At 40.4% G+C, this 14656-nt stretch overlaps 1 protein-coding gene and 1 long non-coding RNA gene across 3 annotated transcripts in view; one reads left to right on the top strand and one right to left on the bottom strand.

Annotated features, from left to right (window-relative positions):
• The window catches only part of LOC119480423 (plexin domain-containing protein 2-like), a 111599-nt gene that overhangs the window by 87346 nt on the left and 9597 nt on the right, over nt 1-14656 (top strand). For both annotated transcript variants that reach the window (XM_037756612.1, XM_037756611.1), the window contains exons 8-11: nt 1437-1532; nt 1689-1770; nt 8405-8465; nt 9076-9229. In XM_037756612.1, the coding sequence (XP_037612540.1) occupies nt 1437-1532; nt 1689-1770; nt 8405-8465; nt 9076-9229 (393 nt within the window). The remainder of the gene's footprint in view (nt 1-1436; nt 1533-1688; nt 1771-8404; nt 8466-9075; nt 9230-14656) is intronic.
• LOC119480425 lies at nt 3447-14380 on the bottom strand. The gene is made up of 3 exons (XR_005204924.1): nt 14347-14380; nt 7829-7833; nt 3447-5167 (listed from the first exon to the last, which is right to left on the bottom strand). It is a non-coding gene; the product is annotated as an uncharacterized LOC119480425 (long non-coding RNA).

Here is a 14656-nt window from a genome sequence, read left to right as displayed (position 1 = left end):
TGAACATCATGCTGTATTGAAGAAGACTTGAAACTAGTGATTGAGACCATAAACTCATATTTACAATGTTTACTGAGGTAATAAATCAAGTGAGAAGTAGGCTCATTTTCTCATAGACTTCTATACAATCACACTTCTTTTTGCAACCAGAGGAGTCGCCCCCTGCTGGCTGCTAGAAAGAATGCAAGTTTAAGGCACTTCAGCATTGGCTTCACTTCTCAGACCCGGAGGTTGCCGCCTGGAGGAGATTGATGTCGCTCTGTTTGTACGCTAAAAATGAAGCAACAGCCAGGAGATGATTGGCTTAGCCTTAGCATGAAGTCTAGCACACAAAATCTCCTGTAAAACCCCAGATCTTTTTACACTTTATTTGTTTGATTAAACAAACAAAATGTAACGTTAATTAGTGAGCTTTAGAGGTGCTGGTAAACAGATTACCTTTGGACAGAGCCAGGCTAGCTGTTTCCTCCTATTTCCCAGTCTTTATGCTAAGCTAACCATCTCCTGACAGTCGGGACGGTCCTCCCGCTTCATATTTACTGGACAGACAATGACAGTTGTATTGATCTTCTCATCTTACTACGGGAATAAGCTTATTTCCAAGATGTCAAACTATTCCTTTAACTTTGAAACGGTTTCAGCACATTACACTCTGTGATGAATGAGACTTTGCAAGTCACTGCTTGCTGTGTATGTTACGCAGCAACAGCCTGGTGTATTGAATTTCAATTTTGTAGCTCATTGGTCAAGCAAAAATAAGTGTTATAGAAAATGTCATGTGTTGAGTAATGCCGCGCTGCACGTTGCAGTGCATCTCGGTGATTTATTCTACAGATTTACAGTTTCATTCCTGGAACGCCGGCATAGAAAGTCACTTTAACAATCCAATTAGGGTTTAGATTAACTACAGCACCAAGGAGTTATTATCAGATCTGTTTAGATACTACGTAGGATAAGAGCCTTTTAGACTTGAACAAAGGCTGTATTTCATCCTCCTCTTTTTCCATTTCCACTGATGGGAGGAAAGATGCACGGCCAGCAAAAGCAAGCAGCCTATTTCACACCGGCCCGTATGAGTTCTACAGGCCTAAATGCAATGAGAGTCAATGATGTATCTAATCAATCGCTCCATCTTTCCCCGGCTGATGACTTGCTGTTACAGATGACTGGGAAGGCAGCCTTTCAACAGGGTCTGATTGATATCAGCTCCCCGGGGAAATTGCTACCGTCCATTGCCAGATTGTGGGCTGACGTTTAGGCACAAAGAGAGGGGAGAAATAAAGTGCTGTGGTAGCATCCCATATGACCTGATTCTGCCTCCCGCTGTCTTTCCTCTTTCTTCAGGGGCCACTTGTCCCAGTTTTTTATCTCTGTGTGGGAGATTTGTGATGGTTTGTTCGCGCCCTCACTCTGTCTCCTCTTTCTCCATAATGTAGACGTGAGGCGGAGGACAATCTACGAGTACCACCGCGTGGAGCTGACGAAGACGAAGATCACCAATTCCACAGCCGTGGAAATGATGCCTTTACCCAGTAAGAAGGAGTTATTGCAACAGCTTCTGGACGAGCGTTATTCGATGGATTCCTCGTCGTTATGTGGCGTGGAGACCTTTTCCAGGGCTGTATGTCAATTAAGCTATTGATTGTGTAAATTGAGATCTGACCTGTTTTGATCTTTCTCCTCTGCAGCCTGTCTCCAGTTCACCAGCTGTAGCACGTGCATCTCCTCACAGATCAACTTCAACTGCAGCTGGTGCCATCGGCTCAACAGGTTGGATTCATTTAACACTTTTACTCTCAAAGGACTCACCTGTAAATTATTTTACTCCTTTCCTCCCAACACATTCTCACTTGGGCTACAACTAACGATTCAATCTAGCGCCAATAGTTTTCCTGTCGATCAATGAATCAACTAATTGTTTCAGCTCTAAATCTCACACCCATTAACTCTTACACAAGCCAACGTTTACTCTGTTTTAATCAAACTCCGTTGTTCAACCTGTGGTGCGGTTCGTCTGGGCGGTTGTGAATGCAGTAATCATTGGTCAGTAATCCTGTGCAGCCATTTGTTGAGATGGACACAGGTAAACGACAAACTACAAAATGAGTGGGAGAGGAGGACTGATTTGGACTTCTGCAGAAGTAGATCAGTGGCGAATCAAAGTGAAAAAAACGTCAACAATAATATTTCAAAGTCCGCGATTCCCTGCATAGAAGTGGCAGCTTTCAAGACAAAAAAAATAGATTTGTTCCTTCGTACACGCCCCTCAGCAAATTACATTTTTCTATTTGGTCCGCTTTAATTTGTTATTAGTCCTTTATGATGTTTGGTAAATTCTGATTTCTTTATGTAAACAAATACTTTACTTTAAAAGAAATTAAATCCATCCAACATTTCTATTCAGCTATATGCATTTGTGATCACAATTCTCTCAAATCTCTTTGTGTCTGCATTACTTCGTAGCGAAGTACAACTTGGAAAATAACTCGTGGCATTTTTGGTTAATCCAGCAGTTCATATTTGTTTATTAATATTTCTACATTTACATTTGGATCAGTAATGTTTCCCAAAAACATGATACAAGATCTAGAAAATTCACAACAGTTTAACACTGAACTAGCACGGCTGGTAGCAAGAGTTTTTCTTTTTTTAGTAATAATCCTGTTGTGGCAGCTGCCAATTCTCTGGTGCTTGCTGTTGTTTCCCTTTTCCCTGGTGTTTTTTTGGTTGAGTTGCTGAGTGATTAGAGGGTTATTCAGTTCACCTGTTGCGCAGGGTGTGGGGACTGGCTCTTAAATGATAGTTGAGAGCAGCTTGGTGCATTCCCCTCTTGGCCAATCAGGGTGTAACGACGCCCTTTCTGTAGGGCTTAAAAGAGGAGGGAAACTGCACCCCCAGTGTCATTCTGATCTCTCCTTCACTCAATGCAACATGTGTTATCAGCTTTACCAGAAACTCTGGTCTGTTTTGGGATTCTGTGATCTTTGTGTTTTGTTTGTTGAGAGTGTTGACTCCTAGTTGGGGAAACAAGTTAAGTGCCAACCAATTAGGTTACCTGCACTGGGACGATTAGGTGCTATTTGTGCAACAGCTGGCTTGCCTTACAATAGCCTAATGCCTGCAGGCTGTATTTTTGTATTCTATTCATTTGTTGATTTTCAATGAAACCCTTTATACCCATTTCTTTTAGTGTATTTTATTTGGGAAAACTTTAAAGGAGGGTAAAAGGAAAAACACAAACCACTATTTCAGTTTCCTTAATTGTTTGTTAATATAGAGGCATTTGTTCATTATTGAAGAAGGCATTTTATTTTATATTATTATGTGGATGAGAACTGTTTTTCAGTCTTCTGACTGAACAACTAAAGTCTGGGGAACTCAGTACCGCCACACTGTGATATAAATGATAGAAGCTGGTGTCTAAAATCAGCTGAACCAAGCTGAAATAGAGTCACAGCTATAGCAGCTACCAGTCACTACGAGCCGTCACCAGGACGTGCACTAAAACAGAAATGTTTTAATATTAGATTACCTTAATTTGGTCAAGGTTAAACTCACGCTCTGTTGATGGTTAAATATAATTTAATGTAAAACACCAAACATCTGGAGTAAACACAGTCCACACATTTCTTGTTAATACAGATAAAAAACTATGAATCTCCATAAAGCTGTCTACAGTTAGTATCTCTGTTAGCATTGCAGTGAATGGAGATGTGGGTTTTACCATTGAAACGAGACAGCAGTTCATTTTAACATTCATTCAACTCACACCTGTTCTGTCAAACTCTGCTCCACTTTATATCTCATCCTTCCTGTCTGCCTGCACTTCAAACTAAAGTAAATATTTGAGCTGCTAAAGGAGTGTTAGCGTTCCTTCCCTAGAATTTCCTGACAGCTGAAATGTGAGCCGCGGTGGGTTTTGTTTTGTCGGATGGGAAAAAGTTTGAGACAGAGAGGAGAAATAAATTATGGAGAGATAGTAGAGTTGTGTTTTCACCCACAGACAGAAAGTTAAGAAAGTTTCAATAGATGTTTACTGTCCTGATAAATGTGCCACCTGAATTTGAATGTTTTTAGGGGGTTGTTGTCAGACTCGGGGCGGCCGCCATCTCTTCTCTTTTGTACGCCGCTGCATTTTGAATGCCTCATGCATCAAATATTAATCTGCCACTCTTTTATTTTGGATTCATTTATTCTGAGGTTGACTGGAGAAATATGCAGCACTTCTGTCCTTTGAGATTTTACATTGAATTTGACTTTCCCTCCGCTCAGCATCTTAAATCCTCTGACAGAGACAAACTAATTTACAGAGCAGCAACATGAATATATGGAGAGATACTGTACGCCTGTAGCAGTGATCTCATTAAGCTGCATTTTAATTAGCCTTTTTAACTGTGTTAATATCTGACTGTTGAGTGCCCTTTGTGTCCTTCAGCCACTTCCTTTGAAAAAGGCAAACATGCTTTAAACACGCGCTAATTAAAAACAGTGGCGGCCTCGTTGCCTCCGGGGTTAATGAAAGGCGCTGACATTTTAAGAGAACAATCTTAATGAACTTCTCTCACAGTGAAGCGCCGGGAAGGTGAGAGCACAGCGCCTCTCTCATGCTAACTTCTGAACTAAATCAGTTTGTTGTTTGCAGCCGGTTCTGAAGTAGGTTTATAAAGCATGACAGACGTCCCTGCGGACCCACAGCGGGCCGTAAGTGCCCGTGTAGCCGAACATTGATGTGTTTACAGGAACTGAAGGGATTTGTTTACCTAAAGAAAACAGCTGGCGAGCATCTCAAATGCAGCTCGTAGAAAATTAATGGCTGTTTAGGAGACAAATATTGAGTTTTAATATGTCTTAGTCTCCCGGGATATTGTTATTGCGTACTTTTATGTTGAGAAATGGCGTCATCACAAGCTCATCATTCTTTTAGGAGCTGCTGTTGCACTGCTAAACAGTCAGGGATGGAAGACGTTAGTTTACTTAAGTAAATCGAGTAATTCAAGAATGAAAAATAACCTGTTGCTTGTAAAAGTCCTGCATTCAAAGTCTTTTACTTGCTAACAGTGTGTCACATTTTTTGGGATCTATTAGCAGAAATGGAATATAATATTAATAAGCATGTTTTCTTTAGTGTATAATCACCTAAAAATAAGAATCATTGTGTTTTCGTAACCTTAAAATGAGCTGATTACATCTACATAGGGAGTGGGTGCTCTTCATGGGCCGGCCGCCATGTTTCTACAGTAGCCCAGAACGGACAAACCAAACACTGGCTCCTACACAATGCACCTTTTAGTAAAAGAATAGTATTGTCAGTAAAATGTAGTTCAAGTAACAAAAGTGAAAGTACTCAATATGCAGAATGGTCCACTTAATAATCTCATATATATTCTAAGATTATCATCACTGATGCATTCATGTGTGAGCAGCATATTAGTACATACTGTTTGTTCAGTTTATTATTCTGCAAAACCTCAATTGTCGTATAATTAGGTCCTAAAAACCTTATTTTGCAGCGCAGTAAGAAATATACCCACCACATTGGTGGATTTGTTTCTTGTTTAATGAGAAAATAAAATGTTAAGGACTCAATTCCAGGATAAAATGTCTTGATAAGAGGGAGATTTGGTTGATTTGGTGACATCCGTGTTTCTTGGTGTTAACAGAAAATGCAGTTTAATACAACAGCAAACATCTGTTGAGCAGCTACTTTGTCATAAATACAGCAGAACAGCAACTGGTGGGTGTGTTTACAGTGCAGCCAAACAAACATATTGTTTTAATACGAGAGTCAGTCAATAATAATTGCAGCTGAGATCTGATTTCAAGTAATTTTATACACAGCAGCAGGACACAGTCAAGTTTGTAATCAAACATTGCGCTGTGGCTGCTCTTTCTTCTTCCATTACTCCCTTGCAAAAATGATTAGCTGATGAAAAATGCAAGAAAATAATTGCTGTCTTATTTTTTGACTGCTTCACAATAAAAGTCACCTTGTGTTTTGCCAATTGAATGCTTTTAATGTGAAGCAGCATCACCTATAACATAATTCAGCTCTGGTACAGCTGTAAGAGAGTAAACAATAAACAGTGAGTCATATGTAAATGTGATATATGCATAGTTTTCCTGTGCATATGATGGCAGACTCCACCACTAACTACTGTAAAGAGAGGCAATTACAGAATGGAAATACACGTAAGCCATAAATAGCATCAAAAACAGGGTTTGATTTCAGGAAAATCTTTGAGAAATTGAGAAATGAATTGCAAGTAATAGCTCAATGTCTTCCATGAATTTGAGATGGCTTCTAAAGAAGTGGGAATGAAAGCCAATAAGACAATCTATCCATCCTGCTGCGATTGTTGGAAACCTGAAGAGAAATATTCTCCCTCATGAGTTCATTTATATTCAAATGAAGCACCTCAGCCCATTTCTAATTAAAAGCACCGTGGCTCACTGCGCTAGATGGCAACTGGCTGAGATGGATGCCATTGAGAAGAAACAAAACACAAGCTCCCCACAGGGACAGGTTAGACCTGCTCGGTAATATTGTGTCTCATTTTGCTTCCCTCTCGGGGGGGAGAAAGCAGTCGGGGAAAAGTGAGGGATTAAGCGAAGGAATCTGTCTCGCCTGATTGAACAGATGAGGCAGAATTTTTGGGGGAGGAAATAAAAGGAATGGGATGATTAGAGAGGTAGAAAGATGAAAATGGACTCCTTCACATAAAGCTATTACCATAACAATATGTTCACTACAGAAATGGGGCCTGCTGGGGATGTCTAAGGCTCTACTGGACTCATATTGTCCCCGCAGCACAAAGCACTGATACCATTGCTGCGTTTCTGCATTGTGAGTCGGTCATAGGTTGTTTTCATTTGGGTGCATTTTTCTGTACATCTCCCACCTGCAGTGACAAATAATTTGCAGAAAGCTTTTCAACTTCAGTTTATTTGACGGAGCGCAGTGTGAGTGGGTTTACCGCTTTGCATACTAACTCCTCCTTCCAGACAGGATACGGTTTGTGGGCCTAGACGGAATGATGGCGAGTTCACCAGTGGGCGATTTATAATTTTGATCCGTTTACAGCATGGAGGATTAGCCGCCGCCGCCGCCGCCGCCGCCTCGATTCCTGTCTGCCGTCTGAGGTTATTACTCAGCAGCACCCTTATCCCAAGGCCCCATGACCCATTGAACTTCCCCCTCGTAGATCCCACGTCTTCATACTGTAGAAAAAAAAGCCGCTCCCTCTTTGAATCTAGAGCTCAGGGGGAGGCGAAGAGTGGGATGTGATTTTCTTCTCAGCTTGGTTCAGAGTATAGAAACCCCTTAAGTGTTATTATATAAATTTATCAATAATGTCTGTGACTCCCATGAGCGTGAAATTACACTACAAATTTGTTAAAGGACAGTTTTTTTTTTTACACATGCAGTACGATAGATAGAGATTTATTTTTACAGCCTGTATATATTCCACACAGGAACATACACAATACATGAAATATACACTTGGACTGTGAAAACGGTTGTGTAATGTCTTCTGTGGCTCTGGAGGAGCTTGAGACGTAAATATTTTAACAGAAAGCTGACTTTAGGTGATTCCTTGTGGCCAAGTGTTTAAAGAGGACCTATTATGCTTATTTTCAGGTGCATTTGGGGTTTCTATTAGAACATGTTTACATACTTTAATGTTCAAAAAACGCTTTAATTTTCTCATACCGGCTGTGCTGCAACACCTCTTTTCACCCTCTGTTGAAAGCCCAGTCTGCTCTGATTGGTCACTCTGTTGTGATTGGTCAACCGAACCAAACTCTTCGGACTCTGCTCCAGCTCCACTTTTTCTTTTATGGGCATGCCAAACTAGGCAGGTGTTATGCAAATGTGTTACTTGGTGACATCACCACATTACGGAAGGGGAGAAGGGGAAGACAGAGTGCGTTTTAGCAGCCTGGGGCGGCTTTTGGTCATTTTTTTCAATGAGAGTGAAGCATGTTGTGCGCTGCTTTTGCGTTGCTGAGCACCTCGAGTTGAAAAAAATTCAACTCGGAGTGGAAAAGCGCCCGACTTCATTAGCGTTTTTTGTCATTGTGGTGACTTTTGCTGGATACCCGGAACTTTATGACTTTACCAACCGTAGTTACCATGATCTGAACAGAAAACAGCAGGTCAAGAGGAAAATTAGTGCGGTACTTGAGATTTCGGGTAATTCATTTTAACTGCGCTATGAATTATTTGGGTCGCGTACAGTTCATGGTTTGTAATAAGGTAACGTTCGCAGGCCTTTACTACTTTGTTTTTGATTATCCTTTTTTAATCGGTCTCACACAAGTCCCTCAACTTTATGAAAGTGCATTACTAAACCTCTTTTATTTGACTAAATATTTGACTGACAGTTGTTTCCTCTCTCGTCAGATGCTCCAGTGGCTTCGACCGCCATCGGCAGGACTGGGTGGATAACAGCTGCCCAGATGAGGTGAGCAATCAAGCCAAAAACATAACTATCAGACCTTACTTGAATCTGTCTGATAATGCTTTATGTTTCAGTGTTTCCTAAACTGTTTTTCTGGGGACCCACTTTTTAAAAATTACAAACCATTGCAACCCAATTCACAACAGGCCTTATCTATAAATCGTGAAAAGTGCAGATTTGTGCGTAAATTAACGTTTCTGATCATTTTTACTGCCATTTTCACATAACTTTATATTATCTTGAAAAGGTAAACCAGCCATTTCGAAGAGATATGTTTGATAAATCACAACTTTATTTTACACATGTGTTATTGAAAGCATGAACACATGTTAAATACTTTATAAATAAGATCAAATGAATGCATTTAGGCGGAGTTAACATGCTCTCGTTTTTTTCCTCTCATCAGTAAAACAAACAGACTATACGTCAACCTTTCATATGAGATTTAATGTTATGAGTATTACATGTTTTAAGTGTCTTGCTTGCTAATGGTGTGTGTTCTGCCTTGATGATGGATGCCCTTTACTGCAGGGAGATCCCTCTTATGTCCCCACACACACACATAATTTATTTCTTTTTGTACACACTCATGACAACATTTCTCATCTTTCAGACCAAGGACAAGATGTGTGACATCATCGACACCACGTATCTCTACCCCTTCACCACCGCGATCGTCCCCAAGACAACATCCAGGAGCAAAGAGGCCACTGCAGGCAGAGACGCTCCCTCCACCTCCCACCCTCCCACCAGCGTCCCCACTGAAGGTAAAGTAGGAGAGAGCTGGAACGAGGCCACGGTGCACATTGTGCAGGAGCCCAGAGTCCTTTCATTCAAGTAATGATGGATGCTCTCTCTGCTCTGGCAAGATGTTAAATGAAGTGCATTTGCTGGAACTGTTCTTTATTGGTATTGATGTGTTCCCTCTTTTATAACACGACCAAGACACTTTTCTCTTTTGGAGAAAGCATATCTATGTACTGTAGCTCTCCACTTGAGCTAAAAAAAAAAATCCATTCCAGATGGCAGGCAGTGGAGCAAGGCGCAGCAGCTGTGTTTGTACCAACTTTTAAACAATGCAGATTGAATTAGGACAAATCTCACTAGTCCAAAATAGATGCACCCGCACGAACCTGTGATCACGTCGTTCAGCTCTGCTGGCTCGCCATCAATCTTTATTTTCAGAAACCTTTTATTCCCTTTCTGATGATGGATCTGTTGATGTGTGAGAACTATTCTCATCCTGTTATTGTTCTTCTCAATCATTTTTCAGGTTAATTATAAGCCATTAACGTTCAGTATTCGACTGTGAAAGGGAGCAAAGGCCGGTTTTCATTTTTGAAGGCTAAACGTCTAAAAGGAAATTAGATTACGCGCTGGCTTTTATCACAGTAAGTGGAAAGTGACTTTTCAATAATTTTAGAGTTTAGAGAAATTGGCTCGATCAGATCCAGATATTGAGGTCCCATTTTACATTTGAGGGCTCTTTCTAGTCGGGTTCCATTACTGAGGCTTTTTAGTGAAAAAGAGAGATCTAAAACGATGAACAGAGGATAAATGACGTTATATTTTGGTTAAACGGGCAGTCAGAAGAAGGGAACTTTCTCTTGTTGTTTTGAATATAAAGTCACAAAGGCATACAGATATATAATATTTGTTCGGTTAGACAATTATGGTGCCTTCAAATGAAACTCGTGAGCTCGTGTTTACAAAATTCGAAGTCGTATACACGATATACTTGGCGTTCAAGTGGTTAAGACGTGAGAACACCGCTGCTAAGCAACGGCAATATTAACGTTAATGTCGGCGTCCAATCTGACTACACAGATATTGAGTGAGAAGGAATGCTTTGCATGTTTGCACATATAGTATTTATGTATAGGATATAGTGGTCTTTTCATTGTCATTTCCTTATTAAAAGTCAAAATGTGTTTTAAACACAGTAGATAAGTATTAAAGATAAAATATGTCATCTGTCATCTCTCACTCAGAGTATTTTTCCAGCAAAGTTTGAGGGTGTCGTGCTCCTTTGATATTGCAGTATAAAATATTGAGCACACGATTCGCTGCACCGCAGCAGGAGGCTAACCCGAACCATACTGCAGCATAATCTCCGTCATCTAATGCAAATCCTCTTTGAAAGGAGCAGACCGGGTTCTTTTGCTGATGAGAGAAAAACAGCCAAGGTGTCCTTTTAAAGTTTGTTTACTTACTTATTTCTTGAGATGCGGGAGTTATACGAGCTGGCTAGATTTATTGTGCCACTTTTCAGCTCATTTACCCTTTTTATGACTTTTGAGGAATTTATTTAAGCAAACAGGCAATTTATGTTAATTAGCTCCAGATGTTGCGGCATTGAATCAAAATGATAGGAAGGAGACGCTCACCTACTATCTCGCTATGAAACACTGTAAATAATCAAAAGCAAAAGCACACACACTCTACTGTATGAGATGTCTGGGATGCACAATGGGCACATATTGAGATGATCATCCACTCCTTGTGATGAATTTACTGCATCCTTTTAAGAACATGAGACCTCATCTATAGAGTGAGCCTCTGAAGGACATGTGGCTTCAACTATCTGTCAGATACAGTCAGATTCATACTCAGAAAAGCTTTATTGTCCACCATAAATTGATAGAAATGTGTCTTTGACATGGCTTACAAGATAAATAAGGTAAATATGGCTGTAAAAGAAGTAGCAAAATGCAAAAATATGTGCAAGTTTTAATGTCTTCCATTCTTCTTCATAATGTAAAGCAGGGGTCTCCAACAAGTAGTAGTCGCTTGCTACCAGTTTTCTGAGAAGCTGGCTAAAGGTTCAAAGAATATGCACATAAATTTGATAACACAAGGTCTCTTTGTAAACCTGTTCAAATTATATCCAATCAAATTCTCTCACATATCGCCTCCTTCTGACAAAAAAAAGTTTTTTTGCAAATCAGCTGTCAATTTAACCGAGTTACGCTGCTTTCAAGTTTGGTCACGGTGACGTTAGCAGACTAGCAAGTGCACACCAGATTTGACAATGACCGCAGAAAATACCATGCCAATAAAAGGCAAAAAAATATATACTATTTTCATGAGGAATGCGTAACAGAGTTTTTTTTCCATTATTGTGAATGACAAATGTGTGTGTCTCATTTGCGGTGAAAGCGTATCGGTCAGTAAAAGATGTAACATCGAGCATAACTGATGAAGAAAGCCAACACAGCAACAGCAGCAACTTCATTTAGTGGCGCAAATCCAAAAAAGCCCTGTGCCTATGGCGGGATTGTAATAGAGGCGGTGACCGTGGTGGCTGAAACGTTATTAAAGGACCACAAAAGTAAGATAGAAATTATATCTGCTATTGTTGATGTACAACTTGGTGCTATGAGTAGCTCTCGGCCACTTTCATTTTGTTAAATTCGCTCTCAGAAGAAAAAAGATTAGAGACCCCTGATGTAAAGGGTAACGTTGGTGTTAGTATATTTTTCCAATTGTCAACTAATCCCACAACCAACAATGCATTAGTCTCTTTATAATACTTTCTGACCTCCCTATCCTGTCTGTGGCTCCCAGCCTTCAAGCACATTCATCTCTTCTGAAGACATAAATCTTTAAAAGCAGGTCATAAGTATGTAGTTTAATTTCTAACAAGGCTCAGTCGTTTTCCTAAAACAGCTGGGCACTGTGGTTTTTAGCAAATTTCACTCAAACGGGAGGAAATACTGTAAGTGCATGTACGTATTTGGGACTATTTTCAGTGGCGGATTAATACACATTTGGTCTGCTGGTGAGTATTTCCAGCAGCAGGAAGGCGTATGTGGGATTAACTACGATGCCCATGTTCATCTCAGTGAAGGAACATGAGCAACAGTGAGGCTCAGAGGTGTGTTTTTAATAGTTTTTGGACAACAGTGGAGGAATAAGATATATATCAGGCTCTCTGGCTACATCAGGCTCTGTCTTCCTGTGGGATTTGCTCACAGTAAATAAAATATCTCTAGACTTAGCCGTTGGAATGAAGGATTTTCTGACCTCATCAGATGGAGCGTATCAGTCAATGTTTTGGCTTAAGGCACACTGCAAACAATCCATCTAAAGGGTCCCCCTGCAGGGACTTTTCGCTGTCTAAGTCAAGGCTTTGACCTTGTCTGTGAAAAACTGAACACTAAAGATCATGCTTTTGGGTTGTTGTTCCTTAAAGGTACAGTGTGTAGGATTTGGCGTCATCTAGAGGTGTCGCTGTTACAACCAATTTCTGATTCTTACAAACGGTCCCTTTAAGTTAAAATCGTATTTTTCCACAACAAAGAAATCCTTTAAGATGGTCCTGAAGAGGTGATTTTTTTAATAGACTAAAAAACTTGAGATATACTTTTGTGTAGTGCCACATCTGTAGTGTTATTCCACTCTGTTCCTATTTTGTTGATAGTGTTTTTTTAAGGTTTTCTACATTCAAGCCAGTATTTCATTCTCACAAAAAAGCATTTACTTTCCTGGCTAACTGTTAGAGTTAGAGTTTCGACCTTTACTCCATCGCACCCCCATTAATCATTTTGTGGGGGTGAGTTTAAATGGACACTCCATCGCAGTTGGGGTGCTGGACGGGCTGCTGTGATGAGGATGGATTCAATGTGAAAACCATCCAGCTGTGAGGCAAAACACGCCGAGTAATCCTACAGATCAAACCCCGGCCTGTTGAGAGGACTAAAATGTGTGTGTGACTGTATGTGTGTATGTGTCCAGGATGTCAAGAGGTCACTCTGCGGTATTTGTTGTGTAGCCGACGCAGAGAAGCTCCTCGCACTTGCTGACACGTACGGCGGATCAGTTTCCCCGGCTCACGCCTGTCTCTTCAGCTGCAGGGGTCAAAGGTCAGGATAGAGAGCAGGCTGGGTGGCTCATGGCGGACGAGAGATGGAGAGGAAGGAAAAGAGACGTGAAGAGAAATGTGTCTGAGTGGGTGGAGGTGTGTTTGGGTGTGAGAAACCCCAACATGGAAAGTTTAGATCTCCTTTCTCTCTCTGTTGACATTAAACTAAACCGCTTCAGAGGAAATGCACTCAGGCGCCAGGTAGCTAAAACTAATGCAGTCTAATACAACAGTCCTTTAAATCTCACCTTCATGAAGGTTATAATGTTCACTCTGCGTTGAAACTTTTTTAGAGAGGTGTTGATTCAGCTGTATGATCATGTTGGAGGCTGTAGTTTGTGGTGTATATCAATGAGGGAAGGCTAAATATGTTATATTGATGAAGTTAGGGACCGTCTCAAAAGTGCATGCATAACGGTCAAGAAAGCTTTTCAGATTTTAATGACGAGCTTTCTCGTTTTTTCTATAGATCCATCTGGACTTTCATCTGCATACAACCCCCTTTTTTTAATTATAGCTACGGCATATAGCCCAGTAAGTTATTAACGCCCATTCTTGTCAATAACTTTCAAATTTTTCAGACCAACTTTACATTCATGTGGGTCTCCTCCCATTATATACAAAGTCATGAGCTGAAGTTAGAGGCCGTCTCAACAGTTCATGCCAAGTTAGGGCTAGTTTTTTTATGATGAAAAATCCTGCAATATGGTCCATTAAATACCTGTAAAAGCCTCCTGTTGTATTTCCACTATTCATTCCCACCTAGACCAGAAACGGTTACGTCGCCTTTTTTGTAGACTCAGTTTATACTTACACTTTTTTTAAGGTCCAGTTTGTAGGATTTCAGAGGATCTATTAGCAGAAATGGAATATAATGTTAATAACTATATTTTCATTAAACTAAGAATCATTGTGTTTTCGTTAGCTTAGAATGAGCCCTTCATATCTACATAGGGAGCAGGTCGTCTTCACAGAGTCCGCTATGTTTCTACAGTAGCCAAGAACGGACAAACCAAACACTGGCTCTAGAGAGAACCCTACATGTTTTTACGTTACCTGAAGGCCACCGTAGTTCTTGGAAACGCTTGGAAAGGGAGGAGTGAGCGGTGGGGTATTCAGTTGCTTGCAATCTGCAGCCTCACTGCTCGATGCCACTAAATCCTGCACACTGATCCTCTAATAATTGAGGAATTTGGGTAAAATAATGTGTTATTTTGCAAAGATTTGTGAGCAACCTAACTCATATGTGTGTGAGGAGGAGTATGATTGACAGTAGAAAACAATTTAACACAGAAAATGAAGCATTCTAGACACTTTTAGTGAAATAAAC

This window comes from Sebastes umbrosus, chromosome 21 (assembly GCF_015220745.1).
Source record: "Sebastes umbrosus isolate fSebUmb1 chromosome 21, fSebUmb1.pri, whole genome shotgun sequence".
Lineage (NCBI taxonomy): Eukaryota > Metazoa > Chordata > Actinopteri > Perciformes > Sebastidae > Sebastes > Sebastes umbrosus.
This window is presented reverse-complemented; position numbering and strand designations above follow the sequence as displayed.